The following is a 27,792-nucleotide window of genomic DNA, read 5'->3' as shown; positions in this document are numbered from 1 at the left end:
CTGCCAACAGGAGTAATTATCACTACATGCAGTAAAAAATAGCTGTAAGGATTTCTAAGTGAGTGAAGTACTGACCCGCTGATGAAGTCTTAATTCAACATCTATTACTGTCTTTTCCTAAGCCAGCAAGAGGGAAAAGAGCAATATCAGAGTCAAGAATGGAAGTTTTAATGTTTCTATGCGTGACAACTTTCTTGTAAGGATCTTTAAATCCAGAGTCTTACTGAGGGTAGGCAATGCAAAAGGGTGACGAAGAAATTAAAGACCAAGTCAAAGCAAGAGGATGAGTACTCCTGTCTTCAGTAAGCAAATGAAAGCTACAAGGCTGTCTAGAGATTTTTTGGTTTCAAGTGTCACAACACCACAAGCAAGTATTATTCTTCTTCTCACTCTTAGATAAAACGTACTAAATTGCAAATTACATTTTAAAAATAAACTAATGCACACAGGAAGAACACATCACTCATAGCAAAGGAATTCAGTTTTAGGTTCTGCATTTGGCCTCCTGTTCTGCAAATGATCTCCATTATTCAGATGACCAATATTTCCAAAGCAGAAGTAAACAGCCAAATATTAAATACCTCATAATCCTTGCTTTCCAAAAGATTAAAAAGCAGATACATTAATAAAGATGGAGGAGACAGCACACTGAGCTCTGGAAGAGGCAGGCTTATTATTAGTGTCTCAGCAGCTTACAGCCTATACCCTTAGTTCTTTGTATAGTCTCTTTAAGAACCGGTTTTGGGTAACAAAATATGCAAGACCGGTACCATTACATAACTGTGAAGAATTTTGCTAAGAAATATGCTATGCAAAGAACAACAGGCATTCCTTAATTCAGAGAAGTAAGGAGTAGCTAGGGAGATCTGCAACACTGTGGGCATTATTTGAAGGCCTACACAACGCATAGGATGCTGCACGAACTATTAAACATATTAAATTCCTTTGAACCACTGCTAACAGTATGACTATTAATAGCATGTTCTTTATTTGCTCAGTTAATGTAGTAATTAAATATTCATGGAAAAGCTCTTCTTAAAATTCCTGACTACTATTCAATTGTGCCTATTGCATTTTGGCTTGAGTATGAAAGGTTTGTTTATGTACATTTGCTCTTCTCTGTCCTTCAAAGGAAGCAAATGGAAACTGAAACTTGAAAAAAAGCTGAGAAAACACAAAGAATGCTCAGTTTTGATTAGTACTGATATGGAGTGAACAGAAGGTGGGGTGGGGGGGGAAGCTCAGGGCTTGTTATGCATTGCTGACTCTCTCCTTGGCTATGCTGACACTATAGCATTGGTTAAGCCAGTGAGGGCAAAGAAACACTTAAATTCTCTTTGTCCCTTAAGTCAAAGCACTCCTACAAGCCATGAAACTGGCAACTTCTAGTCAATGGTCACTGAAATACATTCAGCAAACACCTTCCATGTCCTACCATGTGCATCAGAACAGGAGTCACTAGGCTGCCTGAAGCAGCAAGGACTTTACCTACTGCAAGACAAAAAATAAAAGACAGCTTCAGCAAAGCACAGTCACTAAACAGATGGGAATTTTTATATCATAGAGCCCCAGCTACAGGAATTCCCCAAGTGTAAATGGCAAGAGGCATGGGTAGGAGCTCAGGACAGCATCCTGTTGCAAAGGGCAGTTTTTTGGGTAGCCCTTTGTTCTCTACTAGCAAGACTCAACAAGTTTATTCTGCAGCATCTCTTCAAAAAGAACAGCAATTGGAACATAGTATTAAGTACACAAAGGAGACCAAGATTAGCTATGGGGTTCCTGTTCTTAGTTACCTTTTCAAATGGCTAGCTTTATCTGTCTTACATCCCAAAGTTGCATCCCTAAAATGTTTTTCGCTAAGGACCTCAGTGTTTCCAAAAGGGAACTTGGAAAACAGTCCTGGAGGAGAACAAGAATAGGAGGAAGACAGCAGCAAGGAAATAAAAAGAACACCAAAGGAAAAGGAACAAGCACACAGTGGAAAAAAAGTTGGGAAAGAAAATCGAAATAGGCCACCAGAGAGAAAGATCCTGGAGGAAAGGCCACTGAAGTAAAAAGAGACTTGACTAGCTAATGATTACATTATGGGAAAACATTAAATAAAAGCCAAACACAAGAAAAGTATGTGTTAACATTTTTATGTTAAAATGCTTCAGGCTAAGCTATTTATGAAACTGTCATTTAAAGTAAGACAGTAGTCACTGTGCTGTAAATTATATTCACAGTTGTGACATGGAATACTGCTTTTGTAAGAGTCAGAACTGTAAAGGATACTAATTTTCTACTTGATGTTTTGTCATTGGTCCTAGCATAGGGTTTCTAACCACTCACATTTCAATTTAGTTGGTGAAATATTAGCAGGGGTATGAAACTGTTTTATAGACACAGAAACCTCAAAACCTACACTTATCTAATGTATTTAAACTTGGGGGGGGGGGGGGGGGGGGGGGGATGACACGACAGGAACACCCTATCTGATATGTTGAAACAGCAATATAAATGGAAAGCATCGAATTAGCACTCTGTTTTCATAACCAGAGAAAAAATAAAAATCACATCCACACTCAAACCATAAAAAACCTTACAGCTAGAGTATGAAACACAGATCTTCACATTGGTGTTAAAGAGAACACCTAACACATTTGTTTCACATTGTTAGCTTGGCACACTAAATTGCTGCTTCCACTCTGTCTTAGTATCTTTTATTCGTGACTGAGCTTGTTTTTTACAAGTCTCTAGTGTTGGTATAATAACACAAGCAAGAAGGCATCTTACTTTGCCTATACCTGTGCAAGGGAAATTAATTTTGGGGTGTAAGGACCCTTATGAAGGTATAGCAAAAGACTTTCATATAGGCTACAGATACAGAATTCACCTGAAGGATCCACATTTTATTTCAGTTCCACTACAGAAACACAATCCCTTTCACTATTTCTACCCCACCCCTAGAAATAAGCACTATTGATCTCATCATCTGAACTGGATCTCCTTTGTGAATAAACTGTGGCCCTAGTGCCCCAGACACAGGCCTTGCAAGGCCAGACCTGGATCTCAACTGTGTAACCCCTTCATGAAGATCTACAGTATGGATTTTTTTAAGGTCACTTTTCAAGTTAGCATGTACTGGCTTGTTCTCTTCTAAGACTTTTCCAAGTCTCAAAAGCTGTCAACACTGAATCCTGCATGGAAATTCAACACAACAGGGGGCAGGCAGGAAATCTTCATAGGATTAGTCAATGTCTATTAAAGTGGAACCTAACCAAAATAACCCCTGTGCTCTTCTATTTCTTAACAGGAGATCATGTATTAAGTCTGTTATTTCCAAGAGGAAGGAACAATACTCTTACTAACATTCATTAGTGTTAACATACATGATTCATTAAATACTTCAAATGTTTTCTTGAATTGCACATGAGTAGTCTTTCCCAAGCTCTTACGATACTGGAATAAATTCCTAGCAAGGCTTTAAGGATGTAAATACAGCTGTCTACAACTTGCCAAATACGAATACAGCTGTCCTCTAGTTACCTATTCTAAAAATCCACTGTTCTATTTTTTCTGGTGTGTCACTTCAGGTTTGCAGTTTATTACACCATGCTCTGTGGCAAGGACAGAGATTTCCGATACATTCAGATAACACTTCTCAAGGATTGCAAGTCAAGTAAGTAGAACAGCTAAGTCCAGAAGGCTAAACCACAAACGAGTGGGAATAGTCATGAATGAAGAACAGATTCCAACAATAATTTTACAGGATAGGAAGTGAAAACTCAGTGGTCACAGTGTGTAATGACTACGCTTTTACACTTTGCGATATTCTCTGGAGCATCAACATACTGACCTGGCACCAAATCTCATCTTTCGTTCACCATGTGTCATACAGTTCAGATCTCAAAAGTTGAGGAATGATGTTAAACTCTTTTAACTGGTCAAACATACACTTGCATGGAGCTTCATCTTTGTTATCAGGCTGAGAAAGTTACATGCTTCTAAAATCTTTATCACCACATGTATGCATCTGAGCATTTCCCAGTAACGAGTAGTCTATTAAAAGTTAATTCAGAGTTTGCTTTACTGGTCCCAGATGCTCACAAAATTTTAAGTAGAGCAATGGGTACCAGTTATATCTTCTTTTTCTGCTCAGTAGTAAAAGAAAATGACCAGCTAGAGCATGTCAGAAAGTTTGCCTTGATCTACCAAACGAGCATCAGGTGTTCCACCTGCATTTCTGTCCTCAGTGAAGCCAAGGCTCAGACCAAGCGCTGCCTCTAACAGCCAAATAAACCATGGCAGAAAGCAAAACAGCTCAACCCTTTTAACTATTTAACAAGGTGGGTTTGCCCCACTCTACAGGAGGAGCTTTCTGCCTCATTGCCTTCTATTAAAGAAAACGAAGAGGGTGGCCCTAAAATCTGTATTGCTCTCCATCATGACAGTAAGGAAAAAAGGTCATACAATTTTATAATATGACTATTGTAACTACATAAAATACAGTAAATTGATAGAAAAAGCAGCGGCTACCCTTACATGCCATTCCATTGTTAATGGAAAAATCATTTGTTATCTGAAAGGTTTTTTAATACATGTATTCAGGCGATTTCACCTCTAAAATGTCTTAAACTATAAACTTTCAGCACGTATATAAAGATTAAAGCAAAAGAAATTCTAAGTATGATTAAAAATAGGGAATAATGATTGCCCTACATTATAAATAAATCATTACTAAGTAATCTAATGACTTTATTTACATAGCAATAAAAATTTATTTATCATCAAACCACCTACCTGCAGAAAACCCGCCCCCCAACACATCAAACACCGGGGGGGGGGGGGTGGGGAGCGCAGAAACAGGGCCTCCACCTTTTCCAGCCATGAGGCCACTGCACTGGCATGGTGACGATGGGGCACCGCCAGCACACCGGCCACTGCTGGGCACACTGGCCACTGCTGGGCGAGAGAGGGCCCAGGAGGAACCGGCTGGGGACAACCCCGGGGCAGCCGTTGCCCATGGGGAGGGATGGAGGCCTCCGCCATGGCTGCTCGCCCAGGCTGCCGGCCTTTAGGCCGCACGCTGTCCTTCCCACAGCCACCCGCCCTGCCAAACCTCTCTGACTGCTTCCTGGCGAGCCTGTCAGGACCCATACAGCACAGACAGGCTGAACGCTAGCCAAAATCAAGATGAAAGACTGGACTGGATGCAAAATCCTCCAGCGCCCCAGCAGGCCTCGTACTTCAGAGGTTTATGAAACAACTTCTGAGAAGCCAATAAATTGGCTGGGACAAGACAAGGCCATCCCAAACATCCGCAAACCATAACCTTCCAAAACACCCGGCTCCGCGAGGGGAACCACAGGGCTGTTCATGCCCCCTCACCACCAGAGGCCTCAGCCCAGACACTCATGCTCAGACACGCAAGTCCAGACCCTGCTGCCAGCACCACCTACACCTTAGGAGGCTTTGTTGAGAAAGGGAAGCCTAAGGCGCTACAATCCTACAAAAGTTTAATGTTTCCAGCTAACACAGACCAGGTAAAGCAGTATTAGACACAGGTGGGTACAATACTACAGTGTGTTTTGTCAATGAGATTTAAATTCACAACCCCGCACAGACCGTGTTTTTAACCAGCACGTGCCTTGCCTCTGAGAACATGTTCTCAAACAGATGGTGTCACCCCAGGACCTGCAGGATCCACACTAAGTACAGAAACTTAGATAATTCAAGTGAAATAAATATATATATATTTCAACCTACAGCGAGGAAAAATGTTTAATACCATTTGTTCCATAAATTCTTACAAGACTTAAAACTGATGCTTTATCTTACATGCTACAGAAAGTCTTTCAGAGGAAAGATGTATTTCAATGATTTCTGGGACAGATTTTAATTTGGTCCAATCATTTGTAGTATTGCATTACCTCTAATGAGAGTTAAAAAGATTTCCAGTATTAATGACATGGCTTTTTGGAAATACTTAAAAGCTACTACACAGACCACACAGAAATTGAAGTTTTGGGGGCTTTTTAAGGGTGGGTGCACAAATCTCACAGAACACACTTTCTAAGTCAGGAAGTATCTCCCACCTTGCTTACTTTGCATAGGTTATCTACCACTTGCATTGGATAACTCTGTTTCCGCACTAGAAAGGACAGCAAATAATTTTCTCTTTATTGGGCCTCTCATATTCTTCCTCAATGTTGCCCCTTTTCAAAGCTGAAAAACCCTTCTTTTTTGATTGAACTGTTCCTTATTGTTTCATACCTTTGAAAACCTCTACCGCCCTTCTCTGCACCTTTCTCATTTTATTACATCCTTGTCAAAACAGGAGACCACAACTAGACAATATGGGAGCACTGTAGCTTATGCAGTAGACTGCAATGGTATAACGAGCCACAATGCATAGTAACATAATGAATGTTTTGGGTGCAAAACAAGCCTCTGCAAAGGCACTTTGCAAAAACCCTTGGGTCCTATATCTTCCACAGATATCTATTGGAACAAATTACTGTACTGAAAAATCTGGTCCAGATGAGGATGAGATACTGAAGTAGATGAAAGAGTGGTTTGATCCATGACTGCAATTCCTGTGATAATCAGGACACAGAAACATTAATAGTTCTCAACTTCCAAAAATTGTGAGGGGAAAATCAGTTAAAATACAATTCTAAAAACATAGAGGCTAATGCCTTTGTACCCACAAACTGTTTTCCACACAGACTCACTCTGAAATCCAGCCAGTGTTAGGCAAACTGCACACCATTTCTTCAGTGACATGTAAGCTTCCTAATTCAGGAATTCAAAGTGAAACAAACATTGATATAATACAAGACTTAATAAGTTTTAGAACAAATTCTACCATCAGCAACATTAATTTACTACATCAACTTAAAATCAGGTGACTCCTTATGAAGCTGCAGGTTTCCTTCCTTAAGGCGGCTGACAAAAAATGAAAGGTAAACCTGACACAAAATGTTTCAGCTCTGCATCATCATAGGTCCTTGCTGTCCAAAAGGCTGCATTCACTCACCCCAGCTGTCTGCCAAAATGAAATGCATCATTAAAGGCAGCCCAAATTTGTGTGGGAGATGTGTCAAAATGACATAAACACCTACTTCCACTAGCATGAATTAACAGCTGTGATCATCTCAGCAGAGGCAAACGAGTGAATGCTCATGGAAATTCAACTGTCACCTCTATATGTGGCCCATTTGATATCATGGCTGACTCATATTGATGCCTTGCCTCACAGCAACATTTGAGGTACACCAATGAATGGTCCAAAACTCTATTTCAGAGGATGTCAATTTGGAATATCACAAAGTAAAATGTAACTATGAGTGCAGTCTCCTGAGAAGGAAGGATATTTATGAAAAGAAAAAAAAAAATAATGTAGAATTAAAATCCTAGAGCACAAGTCAGTATTTATCAGATAGCCCAAAACAATAAAATGGCAAAAAAACCCAAATACTATGAAAGCTCTGCAGCAGAGTATAATTTAGAATTATCTGGACTTTCAGCCAATTTGCTACAGTACAATCAGGTTTTTAAATGGAGTACGTGGGCGCCAGTGAGAAGTCTGCATAACTGAACCATACTACGTGCTGAGTCTTCAGATACAAGTATCACATTCTTCTACAATTCAATAAAGAAAATTCTTCTTAAGTTACTGTAATATAGATGGTTGTTTCAAACAGCTCATTATAACCTACATAAAGGCAGGTTTCAGTAAAAAACGCAACATAACTGTTGAAAGATCTAGTCCTCAGTCTTCAGCAGGTAAAGTCCATGGGAGATCGTACAAGACCACACGTGAAAGCTACCTTTTCAACAAGACAGCAGCATGGAGCTCAAGATGTGGAGCAAGCTTAATGCCTCCCCACACAGTCTCCAGTGTTTTCTCAGATCCCACAATAACTAAACCCTCCAGCAGTGCAAAAGGCAACCAGCATACTGACAAAAAGCTTTTATATTATTGTCTATTGGCAGTTCCTGCAATATAGATTACAAAATCAAGGGGTGCTGGTGAAACAGCTGTAAGGAGCAGGGGGCAGAATGAGTTGTTGTGTATAAGATAGCTCCACTTAAATAACTACCCAGGAGACTCTACTGCCAAATACCTTGCCACCAGATATTTTCACTTTTGCTGTATGATCACCTTGAGAAAAAGTCTACAGAATAATCTAAACAAAATAATAATTCCAATTATAAAAGTACAATGTGCTTTGAGTTCTGCCACATTATTCCAAGTGTCTGTAGATGATGAACTGTGTTAAGGATCATTTTAAAGTCATTTAAAGAACTCATCCCAGTGCACATATATTGGTGACCTCATGAAAAGCAAATTTCCTGAACCACTGTTTAAAACACTTACAGAAGTTATTCCCCATCCCTGAAAGGACTGCGCAAATGGCTACTGTCAGTTTCGTGCTCATATTTTCATTTCTCAAATTTACAGATTATATACACATCGGTGCTGGAAATGTTCTACCATAGAGGGGACCCGGGAACCACTAACATAGGAAGTCCTCATGCGGTGCTCTGCTGGTCTTCTGAACTTAGTGAAGGCAGCTGGATCCTGCCTGTTCTATTTATAAAATTAATCCTATTAAAATCATGAGGTACTCATACACAAAGAACAAATCAATTAAATATTTACTATTTTAGCAACAGTGCATGCTAGCAGGATGCAGAATTTAACTTGGTTTTATAAATACATCCCTATTGTATTTAATAGACTCAACAAAATTAAGTTTAAAAAGGTTCACCAAAATCATAGCAAGATACTGGCTACTACCATAAATCTACATCAGAAAAAAAATCAGCAGCCACTCTTGTCATAGCTAAAGAAACATCTGCATGAGCAGTAACCTATTACTGGTTTTGGCACTGATGCATACATAAAGGAAAAGTAGCAACATAATGTAGGGACAGTGAAAGCATCTGCCTGTCTGCAAGCCATAGGCAAATATTTTTTAAAACCTATTATACAAAAGAACACATACAAAAGCAATACGAACAGCTGCTATAACATACTTTCAGACCTCTGAACAGACATCAGCTTGCTAAATTGCCTAACAGAACATCACTACAACACAAATGATTCTTCAGGTGTTTTTTCTAAATAACATTGAATGCAAACATTGGAGCTAAGCTGTAAGAATGTCTAGGAAGCCCAGATTTTACCTAGGAAACCTAGCTTTACATCTGATTCTGTTTAGTATTATTTTTAGCTGAACAGTCTGTAGAACAATACAATGAAATAAAAAAATACAATATGATCCTGGACGAGTTACTGTCTTCTAAAAGGTATAATAGTTTGGTAAGACAACAAAGCAAGTAGAGATTAGAAAGAATAACAAAATCAATATAAATGCAATTTGTAACTGGGAATTTATAACAACGACAGATCTTCCTCTGCCTCTCTATGGAGATGGTTTTCAGCACAGGACAAGTAATAAGAGTGATTTTCAGACAAGTGGACACAATAATACTGCAAGGCTGACTCTTGCCTTTAAGTCAGATAAGCAGAAGAGCAGCATGGAATCCTTGCAGCAAAAAAAACAAACTCATTCGATTTGTTGAAAGAAGATAATATAGTCTGAACAACTAGACAGAAAAATTATTCAGCAACATCCTTTTGAATGGATCAGAATAAGTGAGACTATGTGAAACAAAGGCAGGAGTGTAAATAGGCAAAACAATTAGAATAGACCCTTGCAACTAGTTTTCTGGCTATATTCTTCAGGAAATATTTGTATTAATATTAATATTTGCTTTTTTTTTCAGAAACCAGCATTTTTCCATTGTGACAATAATAAGCTACCTCTCAATATGTTTAAAAAAAATACTAGAAGTTAGTATAAAGTAGGGATCTGAAGTATACAGCCCGATTATTTAACTTTTGCACTGCTCATTTGTTTCTGAATGAACCACAAGAGCAGCTATGTGGGTGTTTTCTATACCAAGGACTGGAAACTCCTAAGTTTGTGACTCATTGTTCCCCAACTGAGAATGGCCGTGCCACACATGACTGACCAAACTGACTGATCCTCTGAACTTGACTCACGGGTCTACCAAACCTCTGTTGAGATCCTCTACCAGCCAGAGGCCACCTCATCAGGAGGAGAGCATCTCCATGTGTATTCTCGGCAAACCCTCCCACGGCGGCCACCGTGCTCAAGCCTTCCCACCTGCTTCAGAAGTCTCCTCCAGGTAGCAAGGGGTAGCAGTCTAACCTGTGGAGGCAAAAGTTATCCAAACGCCTGCTAAAACCTGCTAAATGCATACACTGCCAGCGATAAGCAATGCAAACTGAAGTTCATAGAAGTCTGTTCTCTGTAATTCACAGAGAAAATTGCTCTGGAAGGATGGCAGGGGGACTAATAAGCTGTCCACCTTCTGCATTACTTTTTACTATGTCTGCCCTATCCACTTACGACAGCAACACCACAGTTAAGAGATGCAACTACTCCACACACAATTTATTTTTTAAGTAAAAAACAAGCAAAACCATCAACTAGATATCAGGAGTAATATTTACCAGTCTATGTAAGCAATAAATGATTCATGTAACAACAGTTTAACTTAATTTTTTTGTAAATCACTAGATCTAACCAGCAGGAAGTAATTTCAACCTCAACAGATTTTAAACTTTTAAACTTCAAAGCACATTTTTGGGGGAGATCAATTAGCATGATTGCTACTGAAAAGCAGACTGAAAATAATGGACTTGAGGTCAACCCTGTAATGCCAGCAGAGAGTTAGAGTACAAAACAAGTCTTAGATGCTCTGGTCCAGATGAAATTCCCTCTTTAACACCAGTATGCCTTGCCACTGGAGGGTATTTCTGATATTTCTTTTTTGACAGCAGCAGAGAACTAGTAAAAAAATAAGTTGTCCTATCTCCATCTCTATTAAAGCAAGTCAAGTTACTGCCAAGTCTGTTAAATGTGGTAATTTCTTGAATGCAATAGAGGATGTTGAAGAACATGCGTAGGAAATCCAAGGACCTCCTAACAACACAGAAATCACTTCTCCTTTTTGTCAGCCACTCCTGTTTTGAAAACTTTAAGTTTGATGATTAAAAACTCATATCCATTTCAAAGCCAGCCAGGGGCAGGGGAGGCAGGAAGGAAACATCTGCCATTCATTTATTTGTTCCTTCTAATTCTTGGAAGGCTTCTACCTCCAAAGAAGGTTTTAATCATCCTAAGGCAATTAACAGCATGTTATCATTAATACTAGGGGAGCAGACGTAACAGAAATAATTTTTCTAATGTTGATAGAAAAACCCACAAAGTATTTGGTCATCATGCATCTTTCCAGTGAATCTGTAGCTGCCGAAGATCTCTAGTTTACTTTCCCCTCGGGACATTAACAAACTTTCAATCAATAATATTTCCAAAAAAGAAAAAAAAAAAAAATCAGACACAGACTAGGGTACAGCATTACTTCCCAACATGCAGAAATACCTTCACAATGTCATAGACCACATCTAACATGTTTGTTTACAGGAAAAGGGACTCCTAAAAATGAGAAAATTCCACAGAAGCAAGCATCAGGAATTCACTGAAACAGGCCGTATGTGTAGGTGATACAGGAGGGGCAGCATCCCCATAAGAGAAGGAAAACAGCATATTCATTCCTGTCCTGCACAGAGACTTATAAGACTAAACACATCGATAAATGAATAGAGACATGGTAATAATTGGAAAATAATATGACTAAATTGAAGAGTACAACAAATTTTAAAAGGAATTTCCCTAGTCGAAAATCAGTCTCACAACTACAAAAACTGAGTAAAGTTGAAGGAAACATAAAAGAGTGGGCCAGACTTTAGAGTGGAAAACTTTAATGATGGAAAGCATCAATGCAGCTAGAAAACTACGCAAAAGCCACCTCCTTCCCAGAAGCATATTTCAGTTCTGAAGGGACATGTGAGGAAAATTATTCTGAAGTTAAAGGATCCAATACTGAAGTAAAATAACCACTGACCCAGATTAAGTTTTCATCAGTATCTCATCATGAAACAAATACTTTAAAATTGCTCTAGTGCTTCAAATTATATGAAACCATAAAATTGGCCAGCATAGTAGGATAAATATCACAGTAATTATTCAAATACATGTTCTCCATTAAGCCTGGAACTGCATGACAGAATTGTGATTTAGTCCCATGAGAATGCTTCACCATCACATGGGGAGAAATTATGTGAACCAATGAAGACAATAGATGCTTGTTTACAGGACATTTACTGACCATCTATACCTTGACTCTACTGAGCTTTCAATTACAGCACATCCACAGACTTCAGTGGAATCACCAGCTGGACATCGCCACTTTCTCTGCCTGCAATGCTTACGAATTATACCATGCCTATAAAGACTGTCTGTCCACAGAAAGCAAGCAAGTAAAACTCCAGAAACCCGAAGAAACAAATTGTAGCTGAATAAAATAGAGTTTCTAAGTAATCTCTGATAAAATTTTCTTAAATTTCCATCTAACCTGATTTATAGTTGCTACTAGCTACCAACATAATCCCTCAGGGACACCACGATACTGCAAGTGCAAATCTCACAACATAGACACTTATTGTAGCGGTTGTTTCGCCTTGAATATAAATAGTTCTCTCACCTCCAGCCTGGGAAGCAGAAATAAAATTATGACATCTATCAGCCCCTGAACAGTGAGAGGAGCTCAGCGGATAAAGAAAGAAACCATGGAGACTGATGCCTAACACAAGGGAGCTGCATGATGAGCACACTGGCTAGCAGGGCTGGGTATTTCCGCCTTGCAAGCAACATAGATAATCAATCTGTGAAGTGCTTAAAAATAACTAACATTCCCATCCCCACATGCTCTCCCTCGGGACTCAACCCTAGAAAAATATTGCTCAAGCAATGCCATGGTGGCACAAACCTTCGGAGTTTGGTGGGAAGGGCAGGAATCAAGTGATGCTGCCTTTGAAAAGAACAAGTTTCCAGCATTAGTGGCTGGTTGACCCTGCAGACTCCCAGAACTAGCTTTCACCCTCACCACTTCCCACTAGAGATCTGCCCCATCACCTGTAGCAAGCAGCAGAACAGTTTTTGGGGGGGACACATGTTGGAAACCTCTGACTGCAATAGGAAGGAGACATAATTTTTTATAATAATGGACAAAAAGCAAAGCAATGACCATTTACAAAAAGTTGTGACTTAAAAGCAGCTTAAAATAGACCAACATGCGATCGCTGTTCAAGTGCTGACTGGTCCCTTGAAATCCCTGTGTTTGCTGGTCCTAAAAATGTAACTTCCACTCAAGCCTTCCTGCCCAGCGCTCTCACCTAGGCGGGAAGCAGCTTCCAGAGGAGACGTGCCCTCATCCATGTAGGAAACAGATTTCAGAGGATCTGCAGAGGGATGAGGCCAACAGGAACAGTGAAGACAACAGAGCAGGGAAAACAGCCAAAAGGAAGAAAGAGCATCAGGAAAGAAGTGAAAGAGGAAACAGATGCACTGGAGGGAGAAGAAAATACCAGAGCGAGGGGGAAGGCAAATGGAGAAGGTGAAAGTAATATAGTCCAGACTGAGAGGAGAAAGCACGAGCACAGAACAAGCTGCAGAACTGAGATGAGTCAAAATGAGGGAGAAGTAGAGACAAGAAGGAGAGAAGAGGAGGGGAGAGCCCAAACCTGTCAGAGCAATACTTACTAATCAGAGAGCAGCCTGGGTTTCTGATAGATAAATAAGATCAAGCCACACAAGTCAAGGCAGAAAAATGTAAGAAACAGGGAAAACTGAAAAGAGGTTGTCACCTCATATGAAAAGAGCTGACAGGAAAGTGTAATATCATACAGAAATCCTAACATTTCAAAATCTGCTGCTTTTTCAAATCAAGATGAAAGGCATTTTAATTTCATTAAACTTTAACATGACTTTATTGAAACACCAGATTTTGAGGTCAAACTCTAAAAATATTCAGCACAAAACAGGAAAAGGTAAATACTACTGCATTTCTTTTCCAAACATTTTAAAGAACATCTCCCAAGAATGGCGTTCCTGCAAAACCTTTTGAGGAATAGTTTTCCTGTATAACTGCTCCACCATGAATTTTACAAACAGCATGAGGTAAAAACACTGTTCCTCACTGGAATGAACAAGAGACATCACTTAGGAGTCTTATTTCCAAACTTAAGTGGGTTAGCAAAACATATTTGTGGTCCTGCATGTTGAACCACAAATTCTGAAACTACCTTTAAGACTTAGAGAGCCATTCCCCACACCTGCCCTCCTACAGCATGGAAATGGAGATGAGTTCCAAGCCATAAAGACCATGTCCTTAATTAATATAACCACCATCAGGAAACCTACACAGAGAAACCTCACCAGAACACCAGCTCTGCCCCAAAGAACATCCCAGCCTTCCTTCGCCGCTAGTCAGAGGCCACATGCATTCATGGCCACTGTTATACTACTGATGGAAGAAGGATCTACTCCTCAGGCCTATTCCTAGTGAGGTGACCTAAGAGACAACGTTCTAAAATACATTTCCTTCCTGTTTCAGAAGGTGGGGTTTTTTTTATTATTAACAGGATTTTTTTCTTATGTTTCTCCCATTGGCCATGGCAAACAATTTACAATTTCTTTTTTTTAAAAAAAAAAAACACCACCCTCCAAGGATACTTGTCATTATAACCAGGAATACCACAGATAACTGCAAAAGATATTTTTTTTCATAATAGTTACATATTTTTATATTTAATATGTATCTATAGTTAAATAATTTTTAACACTAGAGAATAATTCACGTTACATTTATTACTGCTAGAGCTCTGTGCTCTTGAAATAGTGTGATATGCTATGGGACTTACAAGCTACAAAAACCCAAATTCTCAGAAAAGAGAATGCAGATAGTTTAAATTAAGCAGATTCCCCAGGGTCCCATGAATCTAAGCAATTATAGCTAGGAAGACACACAAATATGAAATATGCACCAGTCTGCTGCTCAAGAGTTTCTCATGAAGAGCAGCCCCCCTGTTCTCAGCATGGCTCAGCCATTCCTGCATCGCACCCTCTCCCATCACCATGTCTGCATTCGCATGCAAATCACAGGTCCCAGTCAGCAAAGGCTTTCATCTCAGCTAATCAATTTACCAGGGTCTTCCGCAGGAAGAGAAATCTTTAGGACTCCGATACAACTATAGAGGCATTCCAATAGGATTACTGGAGTAATTTCTGTAACGCTTCATAAAACCTGCAACAGCACAGAGACAGTAGCTACAAGCCTTTTCTAAGGCACAGTCCTTCTAACCAGCAATATTGCTTAAAGGCATCACTGAGAACAACAAATGTGAAGTTAAATCTCAGGTTTTACAAAGATTGCCATCTGTTCAGCATATTTTACAGTGAAATCAGCAGCCTCAGCACAATCCACATAGAAGATGCATCACCATATTCAGTGTTGCCAGCCACAAGTGCAAACTGAATGAACACAGACCCTGAATAACTTTCTCATGACTACTTGTAGTGATTCACACCAAGCCACAGCAGTGGGCAAATTCATGCTGCCCTTTGTGATGGATAAAAAGAAGATCAGGACACAACAGGGACAAGCAGAACTCAAAAGGCTTGGGTGAAACCCATTCAGGACTCACATGAAACCTCAGGACATTTACACACCTGGTAAAGACCACTTAAGGTTTTAACATATTCTCCACTTTTAAAAATGTTCTAGGAATTCCCTAGAATCAAACAGCCCTAAGAGGACACACTCACATCCCAAACAAGCCCTCTGCACCAGACAAGGTCCAAAAACCATTACTTCATATCAAGCATCCCAAAACCTAAGCAAGATCCGCAAAAAAAAAAAAAAAAAAAAAAAAAAGGAAGGTGGGAAAATCAAAGCTCAGCAGGAATTTTCAGTATTTAAAAATAAGCAATTGCCAGCTCAGAGTAGTATGAGATACAACCTCAAACCCTACATCGCTCTGTGCACACACTGAAAGGGTAAACCACTAAAAGAAAGTGAAACTTAAACGTTTCCTTACACAACTTGGTGCAATTTAGCAAAACTAGTACTGCTCTGAAATGCAAAACTTGAACTGCCAAGTAGTGTGAACAGGTTTTCAAAATAGCTGCCTAAATACAAGTGTGGTTTTTTAAAGCTTGGCAGAAATCCCCTTTTAACCAACCAGACATCAACTGACCATGAGCCCAAAGGCAGCAACCAGCAAGGGCACTTCAGGGAGTCTCAGCCTTTCTATTTTGAGAGTAAAAGAAGGTACAGGCAACAGCAACTGTTCAAACATTCTCTCTGGTGTTTCCTACTTTTTACTTATTCTCCAGGAAAAAGAAATTTAAAGCTTGAGCTAAATACGACTGATAAGTGTTTACCCTGACTTACAGTTCACATGGTAGGGCTATATGCGATCACCATACTTCCATCCAGAGACACCTAAAATCTGACAGGTACCTACGTGCAGTGAAGGTGTGCTCCTCCATCTACCATGTCTGCACTGGAATCAGACATATTTAACTACAGATCCTGAGGAAGTCAGAGGGAAAAACAACACAGCCCTCATGGCCTTGTATCAACTGATGTAAGGCATCACTGCTACATGGGGTAGTAGTTGGTGGGAATTTGAAGTCAGTCACTGGAACACGTAAGTATAATTTAAATCTTGACTACCAACAAAGCATAACGAACTACACAGGCCACAATAATGCTGTCATTATTACTCTATTAATTTAGTTTGGGCATACAAAATAATGCCCAAATGCTAAATTTTCTTTTTAGCATCAAATGTCCTACACAACAATGAAGTGAGGCTGCTTTGACAGACAAAATTTTCAAGGGCTGAGCTTTAATCATTCTGCTTTAGTTGACTATAAGACTCCTTTCTGTGTAGAAATTACGTGAACGCAGGAATAAGCAGAGGTACAAAGTATCCTAAACATAGATTATACATTACATACCCTTATAGAACTCAGAAACAAACAGGTAAACTTGATGGTATCAAGGATTAAAGGGCACATCTAAGGATTTTGGAAATATGAATCATCTTGCCCCACTAAACTACACCAGTTAAAAAAATGCCTTAAGAAATGTTTTTTGTGTTTTGCATTTTTTTCAGAAACCATTATAACAATGTCAAATACACATTTTGTTTCTTTTGCAAAGAAATCATCATATTTTATGTATCATTCAAAATAACTTTCAAGTGATTTTTAGAGGGATAAAACTAGTGAAAAATAGGTAATGACAGATTAACTGAATCTCTACTAACCAATTATAAAATAAAATTCTGATTGAAAGCAAAGGCAATTTACAGGCCTAAAATATTTCAGATTTTAGTACAATACAAGACAGCTGAACTTTAAAAATAATACATCTTCCTCTGTACGCAGAGACACCCATGTAATGCAGGGCATGAGCCAGGACTTCCCTGCCTGCGACAGGCAGTGATGCACTTGGGTCTGGAGGCGATCTCCCGGGGCACACGGCAGGCATACAGAGGGGAGCACGCTCCAGCAGGTTTCCTTTGCAGCCACAGGCACTTGTTCCATTCCCATCTAGGTCAGCTACTGGTCAAGGAGCCAACATCACTTCACCAGAAGTCTCTTTGCCTGCCCGTCTCTATTTTACCACTTTCAAAGTGTGTTCTCAAAGTCCTTCCTGCCCGTGCCTCTCACCATCCTGCTAGCTGCTGCTCCCAGTTAACCCTCCTCCCCAACAGCCACACGAGCCAAGCTCAGGCTCAGCTACGCCAGGACCTGCCAGGTCCCCACCGATATGGCCATGACATACACACCACCACGCTCCGCCACGCTCCTCCGGGGTCCTCCCCACCACCCCTTAACCACCAGCAGCTGCCTTGCCTCGTACATTGCAGCCCTTGCCTTACCCTCTGTACTTCCTTCTTTACACCTAAGATTCAATCTTTACACCGACAATTTCATGAACTCTTTTGACCTTCAAAGGAGAGGGGGAAAAGAATGTGTGCAAAAATTCTAAGATCCTCTGTCTCACTAGTGCGCAAATTGCACCAGCGTATTGCACTAACCCATCCAGATGTGCAGTGCTGCAGCCTGGTAAATAGCCTCCTGGACCTCACAGTCCCAAGACAGTACGTTGTAACTAAGAGCAACACGCCAGCATTAAACAATAATGCCACTGTCATTACAGAATAACAGCATATCCAAGACTGGTTTTCTGTACTTACCTTGGGATAAATCTTAAAACTGATTTTTCCTTCCCTCTCTCTAAACCCCTAAGTGTCTTGCTTTCTGACCTCCCCCCTTCAATCCAGCTTCCCAACTTCTGACCATTCACTCTACCTCATATTTGTTTGATTGTTTCCTCCTACTTCCCATATATTCTTCTTATATATCCTCCTCTCTCCCCTTGAGCCCTCTTGATTTATTAGTTTCTTTCCATAAGCAGTCCTTCAACTTGCCAGTATCACAGGTCTCCCACCTTTGTCAGACAAGTCTCAGAAAATAACTCTGCTTCTCCCACATGATACAGCAGCATGCCATACACAGACATTAATTTAAATTATCCACTGCTGGCATACACTATAGCCTCTGTGAGAAACCAGTATAAATATTTACCCTGATAACGCATTAGACAGCTTCCAGCATACTAAGAGCTTGTGCAGGAGGGGACATTTGAGACAATTCTTGGCAAGGTACATATGCTGCATTTAATAACTGTATGATAAATATAGCATGCAAAATAAGCTTTACAGTACAGTGCAACTGCAGCTTTCCTTTCCCCCCCAACCAAAGAGTCAATGTGAATCAATTAAAAAAATATATCAATACATCAGTTTTCAAATACTATTTTTCCACCTTCTTAAGGCAGGAAGAATTACCTAGAAAAACTGGGTCACTATTTTATCAGTTGCTTTTCTTAGCACAAAACATAGAGGTCATATTAAGGGTTTGTTTTGAACAAATGTCTGTTCAAAATATTTTACCAAGTCCAACATGTGTAAGATATGCACATGTGCACATAACATATATAGATAAATATATCTTTTATGGATAATATATATATCTTATAGCCAACACAGTTTTCATTTAGATGAATAACAGAAATGAAGTTAAATGTGGTAAAGACATTTAGTGGACTAAGTACCAGCAAGTAAGCAAAGAGATTGAAAAAAACTGAAAAGTTCAAAAATTATTTTACAAATAATTATATGGAATATATACACTCAGGTTTTAAAAATTCAAAAAGATGGGGGTTTTTTGAACACATCTCTTCTTTCTACACACTGATAAAAACTGAACCAGTTCCCAAACTCTTGTTCAAGCCCAAAAAGTTTTGCAGTTTCAGAAAAAAATGTATTAATCTAAATGTATCTTTCTGGTACTTTCTTAACTTAATAACCTAGCACCTAACATAACAAGCAAACACAGAGTAAGAGTTATTTTGCACACCAGTTCTCTCAAAGATCTCTCTGTCCAAGGAAAACAGGTTACTGATATCCCATGACTCCTGGGAAGGGCCACAAACACCAATCTGAATCTCTTTCATTTTCTCATTTAGCTCACCTGGTCCCTCCTAAGATCCAAGGCCTAAATGACATCATTATGCAGAGCTCAGCACATCCACTCACATCCCACTCCTCTTTTAGATAAGATGCCGAGTCAAGAGGCAATTCCCATTTCCTCCTTTGCAGAGCCACATGGCATATGAAGTTTGATACCCTGATGTTTGGCACATGAGAGCTAAGCTAAAATTTGGAAAGGGGGGGGGGGGGGGGGGGGGGGGGGGCGGGGTGAAAGTGCCATGACTGTGGGGAGGCACACATGAGGGAAAGCACAGGGAAACGTACCCACCTGCGGGAAGCTTGCATAGGTAGGATGGTGGGATACACGCTCACCGAGTTAGGAGCAGAAGATCATGGTTCCCTTTGATGGGGAAGCTCCAAGCCAAGGGCAGGATAAGAGGAAACGGAGAGGTATGCCTTTCAGCACACCCACATCCTGAGGCTACCTGATACCACTGTAACCAAGAAAAATAAACTCGCACTCAAAAGCTCAGTTGCCACTCAAAAATATAATGTGGATGACAAAGATAATGAACTTCCTTTAGACTACATGGCTACTCCAAAAAAAGTAACTCCCTAAAATTAGAAAACATTTGAACTTTTAATACAAAGTGAGGGATATTTTGTTTATTTTTATTAGAATAATAGGAAACAGTTATTTTTAATATTTAATCTATGTCAGCATCCCCTTTAGTAAACTCCCATGCCAGCACTGAATTAAGTGCAGTCTTCCTGTTCAGCAATCTCTCACAAGTTAACCAAATGCCTTGCAAAAACCATTTCAAAACCAGTTTGCAAAGTACTAAAGATAAGCATTAAACAGATGACATCTTCTGCAAATCCATTGTAATCCATTGGTTTAGGCTTTATACTTCTGGTGATAAATTACTTAAATTCTTGTATGTTTATGATTAAATATTAGGATCAGTAATCTCTGTTATGGATCACTTCTATTTGTATTATTTTCACCAGCCTAAACTAGCCCAGAGGAGGCATCTGACAGAAGTGAATTGCTACAGTGAACAGCTCCCATGAAAGATGCAGATGCTGAGCTACCACTCTCCATCCTCCATCTCACTGTCACCAAGCACGGATGTTACACTTCAGGGGCAGGGGAAACCCTACAAATCACTAGCATACCAGTTACATCTCTGCAATTCCTTTAGTAGATTCCCTCTTCAGCTCCATTCCCACTAGCTGCAAGGTTTAGTGCTTCTTCACACGGTGCCTGCAAATAAGACTACTTTCAAAACACCAACACTCAAGCCTGAAACAGGCAGTCTCCCCTATAGTTAAAGGCCAAATGACATTATTTCATCCAATTTCCAAATTTCCTTTTCTGGTGGCACATGCACTGGTTGAAAATTGACACGAGAGCAATTAGTAGAGGCAACACTCTCCTGTTCTGTTCAGTCACGGGGCGGGGGGGGGGGGGGGGGGGGGGGGGGGGCGGGGGGGCGGGGACCTGGACATAAATGTCCCTGAACCCAAGCGTTTCCAACCTCATACAAAGCCCATGTGCAATTTTTCACAGGGCACCCAGCACTGAGACGTGCCAGCTTCTCAGACAGGAGCCAGGCAGCATTCAGCTGGCAACCTGGAGGTCTAAGCTTCATCGGGGCAAAGGAACAACACTCCTCACCCTTTACATATGCAAGGTTTATACTTTCACATCTGAGGCTTACTTTCTGGAAAGCATAACTGACTGAATCGGCTTCTGTTCTTCAAAGGACAACTTCCACTAACCAAATATAAATTTTTCATAAACACACAGTAATGCAGATGAAAACAGCCAGCATTCAAATAGCTCCTAAACCCAATGTTTTGTAATCTAAAACCACAGAGACACTTCTTTTACACAGGCATTGTTATCTCCAAAAAGGTAGGGGAGCTGAATCCACAGATTTCAAATACATAAAACAGCCCACACACAAGAACAGCTGTGACACAAGGTGCGTGGCCGGCGGTGGGACAAAGGCACGCAGTTCCCGTGATAGCCATAAAAAACAACATACCCACTGCCATTTGGCCAAGCACGTGTCTGTGCTGCAATGCTGAGCACCACCAGTCTCAGTTTCTATTCCTGCCCCCAAGGGCCAGCAGCAGCCGGGTGCTTACAAAGCAAAGCAACAGTGCTTCTGTTTGACTGAACAAGGCTCCGCCAAAAAGCAGCATCTGAAGCAGCAGCATCAGTCACAATCCCTCTACATTTCTGATGTAGTTTATAAGGGGTTACCAAAGTCTACTGAGCAAAGCTGATGAGCATCACTGACATCTGATGTGCCACATTCATTCTGAAAAAAATAAATATGTAACGAAATGGAAAAGACACTACTCTTCAGTGTCAGAGGCCTGACATCTACTCCCAGGTCTGCCTGAAGCACCATCTCTCACTTTCCTGTTCTTTGGCACTGCTACACTTATAACTAACCCCCAAGACATGAAAACTTGGTTCATAAAGGCCTGACAAATGTCAATGGCAGTACAAGACAAAGCTAAAATCACACAGTCTGCCTTCCACAAGGCCCATTTGTGAAACCTTCAGCCACTCTTTTCATTCTGGTTTTATTGCTCAAAAACCTGTGCAGTAAGAATCCCCTGAGCCATTCTAAGATTTTGCAGCAGAACACAACATCAGATCAGGGAGTACAGGAGCTGCAGCTCTATTCTAGAAGATGACAGATAAGGGCCACATGAGGTTCAAATGGTTCAGCTAACCAGCGCAGACACAGCAGCATATTGAGGCAGACTAAGCAGTTGGTGGCCAAGATGACTTCCATCCTAAGGCCCACTCTGCTCTGGCACCCCATGCCTCTGATGTCTGCAGGTCACTAGCCCGCAAGGAACAGGAGAGTTAACTAGTGTTTCTATGAGACCCCGAGATCCTACCATGCAGCAAACTTATTAGTTTACTGACAAGTATTATTCTGACAAAACTCACAATTTAGAGTTCATCTCCAAGTAGATTTCACCAAATAATAATCTTCAGGCTTCTGAGACTTCAGCATTATTGCTAAGTGCTTTTTGCAGCCTTAGCAACAAACTACAAGCAACTTGCAGAATTTCAACCTGCTGCATTTTTAATAACAATATCTGAAATTTTCACTGAGTGATCCTCTCCAGCAGAAATATCTCCCCCAAGAGGCTTTTCATTAAACCCCACAGAAACTCATTAGGATGGCCAACTCTTGATCTCAAAGAAAACAAAGGTAACATTCCCAGTAAACTTAATGCTGTGGAGAGTTATTCATTATAGGTTTTGATCCAGCAACAGTTTCCTCTATTTCAAGGGTGAAATCAGTGTAGGGCAGAAATGCACCAGTGGACAGAACAGTCTGCAGCAGGTTCCTCAGGCACAGAGAAGGAGGCAATTGTCATAGCTGTGAAACAATTCCAGTAGCTACACCAGACATTTATAAAGCTCGAGTTCAAAATACGCATTATAAGTAATCCAAGATCTACACTTATAATCATTGTTCAAACGCACTGTGAAAAATAAATATTAATCTATTCCCAAACCTGCTCTAAGAAAGATGACAGCAGAGTGTTTTGATACTTATTTTCAGTAGACAGAAGGAGACCACCACGGTTTTAATTCATCAAAAATAAAATTAAGTAATACTGGTCCAGGCAAGCAACAATAATCTCTAACTGAAGTTAATTCAACGAGTTAGCTATTCAGAAAATACTGTGTGATATCATGAGGACACCTTTCTAGTTCATTAAAAAAAAAAAAATAAGAATATGTTTTCATACTTTATATCCATTCTAAGCAGGGCAAGAAACCATTTCCAACAGTTCATGTGCAAAGTATTTTTAGTACTGCAAGCTCAACTGAAAAAAAAAGGTCAGTTTGGAAGCAATCAGTCTAACTATAATGAAAATATAAACCAGGGCTCTGGCACAGTTTAGCAAGTCCTGAAACTCACTGCGTCCGAACGGTGCAGAGAGAGAACTTATCCAGATGTCCTCCATTCGGAGAAGCCCACCCTCTGCATCTCTCCATCGCTCAGATACAGGACTGCCTCCGCACGTGCAATGCAAGCAGGCACTGGAGCTCTGGGGTCCCAGGGGACAGCCTGTAGACCATCCACGGCTAGTACAAGGGTCTGCGAGTTTTTGGTCTGATAGCTGAAATACACCTGACACTTTTTTCCCTTTTTTGCACGGAGGGTTTACAGAAAACGTCCCCGTGGTAGTAAAACATAGCTATATATATATATATAAAAAGAAATTGTAAAGAAAGGAAATAACCGGCTTTGCAGGTAAATATGGACAAAGAACGTTCTTCCCAAAAGCCTAATTGTCTACTGCCGCTTTTCGCCGGTGTCCTGAGAGTGAACGGCGATTTTTATTCCTGCGAAGCCAAAGCAGGATCCCGGGGCTGAGGCGTTACAATGTTTCAGTTTCTCAACGCTGCAAAACACACGAAAGGCTCACAAGTTCAGCGTCCCCCCGCCATCTGCCCGGGGAAGCCGTAGGTGTGCGCGGCGCAGCCACAGGCAGCCATGCACGTATGTGTGTGTGACTATACAGCCCCTTCCCACTTGCCTTATTCATCTCATCTCGGTATCTGACACCAGCTGGGCAGGGCACAGGGACAAAACATCTGTCCCAACTGAAAAAAAAACGCATTTAAAAGGAGATTGGTTTGGAATTAAGCTTCATTATCAGTTAACCACAACAGCAATTTAAAAAGGTAAATACAAAAGGGTCCAAACAAAAGGAGCTAGCACAGCACAGGCAACCAGCTCTCAGGAGCGCGGTTTTCCGTCGCTGGTCACTCTTGAGCGCTCGGCCCCGCGGGTCGCGCAGGGATGCGGAGGCCAGCTGGCCAGTGCTGCCGGGGCCCCGCTCGCCCTGCAGCCCCCTGGGCCGCCCCTTTGCCGGTCGGGGCAGGCTCCGCTCCGCTCCCGCCGCGCTCCCCAGCTCCCGATGCCCTCGCCCTCCCGGTCTCGCTCCCCCTCGCGTACCCAGGTGTAACCAGAGAAACTAGAAGCCAGAGGTCAGTCTCCATCCCAAACTCCTCGTACCAGACCGTAACGCACAGAGAGACGCCGCGCTGCTGGCCCTGGAGCTGCTGCCGCTGCCGGGACCTTCTCCTCAGCGCGGCCGCCCCGACGTGAGGGGCCCGAGCGGCTCCCGGCGGGGGCTCGGCCAAGCTCCCCCCAGCCGCCCCCCGCTGCGGGCTCCGAGCCCTCACGGGGGTTTGGGAGCCGAGAGCCCGGAGCTCCGCTCGCGCCCCCTCCCACCGCCCGGGAGGCGCCGAGCCCGGGCGGCCGCAGGGCGAAGGGAAGGAGCCCGGCGGGGTTCAGACCGGCGGCCGCCCCAGCTCAGCCCACGGCCCAGCGGGAGCGGGCCCGCCCGCGCGGCGGCAGCGGGGACTGCGCCGGGCGCGGGGGCTCCGCGCTGCCCGCACCCCGCGCTGCCCGCACCCCGCAGACAAAGCGCGCGGAGACCCCGCGCCGGGCGGGCAGAGGGGCCGCACCTGGGACATCTGCGGGCGCAGGTTGATCTCCTTGAGGTTGATGGAGTGGCTGCGCAGGTTGTTGAGGAGCTGGCAGAGCAGGACGCCGTCGCGCAGCGTCTGCGCCAGGTCGAAGACCTGGGCCGTGTCCCAGGTCACCCGGTGGTTGGGCGGCAGCACCTTGCAGCTGATCAGCCACTGCCCGCACTGCTTCCAGGGCTCCATCCCCGCCACCGCGCCGCGATGCTGCGGCCGCGGCGGCCCCTGCTGCGCCCTCCCGCCGCCGCCGCCGGCCCGGCCCGCCCCGCCCCGTGTCCGCGCCCGCCCCGCCCCGGGAGGCGGCACCGGCGGGTCCCGCCCGCCCCCGCCTCGCTCAGCGCCGGCGGAGGCGGCCGCGCCGGGCCCGTCCCGCCCGCGGAGCGGCTCTGTCCGGTGGCTCCCGCAGCGCGGCCGGGGCGGGGCCGGGCCCTTTATTTTCGCTCTTCGATCCGTTCGCTGGGGGCGAGTGCTCGGGGGTCCCGGCCGCGGGCTCCGCGCAGGTGCCCCAGCTCCTGCTGGAAATGACAGAGAACGCCCCACGGCACAGGTCGCTGTCCCCTGCGCTCTCCCCTGAAGCTTTCTGCATTAACTCTTGAATTTTGTCTGCGCTTTAAATAACGTTGAAGAAAAAAAAAAATAATAACGTGATACCTTCCAATATGCATTCAAGCAACTTCAAATAAAAAATATGTAAGTCATTTGACATTTCTAAAGGTGACAAACTCCAAAAATAAACCCTACAAACACCCAAGTTCACAATGCCCTCCCCACCTCAAAAGCTAGCATTTCCTTTGGATTGCTGATACAGTGCTGAAAACTTCCTTTCTCAGAAATAAATTTTTAAAAAGTCACTTAAAATGATATAAAAACTGGTTTTCTCCTCATTAAAATACTTAAAAAAAAAAAATCAGAGAACACTGGAAGTACTATTAATGTGTAAAGGGGGGTGGGGGGTGATCCACAGTCCAGGGTGAGAAAGCTGCCTAACAGCAAAACACTTAACATAATTATTCAAGATAGTCTACAACTGTTCCCGGTTTTCACATCTCCTCTGTTAAAAGCCTGACATTTACTGCTTTCTGAGCTCAGAATAATCCCACAAATGCTTTTTATAATTTCTGAAAGAATTAATACAGGAGTTCTGGGAATTTATTGCAGAAACTGGGGCCTAGCAAGTGATTTGCATGTTGCAGTAAACTTAAAATGGTGCTTCCCTTTTTCTTTTTTTTTTTAACAGGTGATATGTCTGCCATCCCAGGTATTTTCCTGAGCAGACAGCGGTATTAACTTCAAATCATGAGCGCAGGGCTGCAGAACATGCCACAAAACAGCTCACCGCTTTGCATCGCATTCACCCAAGGAGGAAAACGTGGCCCTCAGAGTAAGTAGGATCCAGCTCCATCACATGTAACACCTGTGCCACCACCCAGCAGGGGATGGGATGGGATGGGATGGGATGGGATGGGATGGGACAGATGTGACTTACTACCTCATTAGAAGGCATGAATGTTGCTCAAGGTCATCTGGGAACAGCGTTTGGATCTACTAAAGGCGCACGAAGCTGCAAGCACTCGGTTCGCTGTTCAGCCCTCTGCTTGTGTTAGCTGGGCTCACCGACTGAAGAGGCTGCCAGCCCTGACCGAGCGCAGGGGCAGCTCGCAAAGCTGTTCTGCACAGGCCCAGCCTGACAGAGGAGAAATGCATTTTAAGAGAATACAAACTCCAATTAGCAGTGAGTGGTTTTGCGTTAATGAAGAGAGGGATCCCTATTTCCAAGGATTGGTGGCAGGGCAGCTGAGCTTCAAAACAACTTACACAGGAGAGCACGGCTTCAGGTTGAGCTGCCCCAGCAGCCCTTCCTGCCCTGCTCCCAGCAGGTCCCTGCTGCTCCAGGCCTACCTGCACAGCTCTCACATCTCAGTACAGCTGGGAATTCTCAATTTAACCACCTCAGCCCAAACACTTAGTCAGCACTATCAGATACCTCTCAAGTACCCGAGTTGTCCTACTCAAGACAACACTTCAATTGTTTTATGCCTGAGCAGCTGGAGGAGAGGGAAGTTTACAATGGGAACATGCTATCAAAGTATTCGACTGCCCACAACCAGGCAGATTTAGAGAGAATTCTTAAATTAAATCAAACAGGACTGAAATTAACAGCCTGCACTGTGATCATTTGGATATCATCATCCATCAAAATGAATGTCAGAGCAGTTTGATCAAGAACACAATAAAAGACTGTCTCATAAAAATATATTTTTATCTGTGACAAGTTAAACACGAAGTAATGAGTAACAATTCAGTCACACCCACAAGCTATCCACTCTCAGACTGACAACCATAACACTGACGCTAAGGCAGGAAAAAAAGTAACAGAAAAAATCTGCACTACAGTATCCACAACTCCGCTCCAGTTGCCTCCAGCCAGGATCTGTGCTACAGCACCTGAAAGTAATAAAAACTGTTGGGATGCCTTTGCGGCGATACAGAAGAATGAGCATCGTTCTCATCCATAAACAGAAGAAGAAAAAAAAAAAGAAAAGGCACTTCAGTAGTTGGTCAAATGGATCTAATCTTTTTACATGGTCTAATGGGAGCAATCCAGCGCTCCTTAATCCAAACTTCACATTCAAATATGTATGCTTTAAGCATTGTGGCTGGAATTCTAAATATCTGGAAAACCTACATTACTACATTACAGTTTTAAATCCTTTATAAATCATAGGCTGTTACACTGCAATATAAGAGCTAA

At 42.3% G+C, this 27,792-nt stretch overlaps 1 protein-coding gene across 2 annotated transcripts in view; it reads right to left on the bottom strand.

The window, feature by feature from the left end:
- VAV3 (vav guanine nucleotide exchange factor 3) overlaps positions 1-25,290 on the bottom strand; it is a 171,563-nt gene extending 146,273 nt beyond the window's left edge. For both annotated transcript variants that reach the window (XM_040610281.1, XM_040610282.1), the window contains exon 1: positions 25,023-25,290. In XM_040610281.1, the coding sequence (XP_040466215.1) occupies positions 25,023-25,226 (204 nt within the window). In that variant the 5' untranslated portion in view covers positions 25,227-25,290. The remainder of the gene's footprint in view (positions 1-25,022) is intronic.
- Between the last annotated feature and the right edge of the window lie 2,502 nt (positions 25,291-27,792).

Source organism: Falco naumanni, chromosome 11 (genome assembly GCF_017639655.2).
Source record: "Falco naumanni isolate bFalNau1 chromosome 11, bFalNau1.pat, whole genome shotgun sequence".
NCBI classification, from domain to species: Eukaryota; Metazoa; Chordata; class Aves; order Falconiformes; family Falconidae; genus Falco; species Falco naumanni.
The sequence above is the reverse complement of the archived record's forward strand: the minus strand, read 5'-3'. Positions and strand labels throughout refer to the sequence as shown.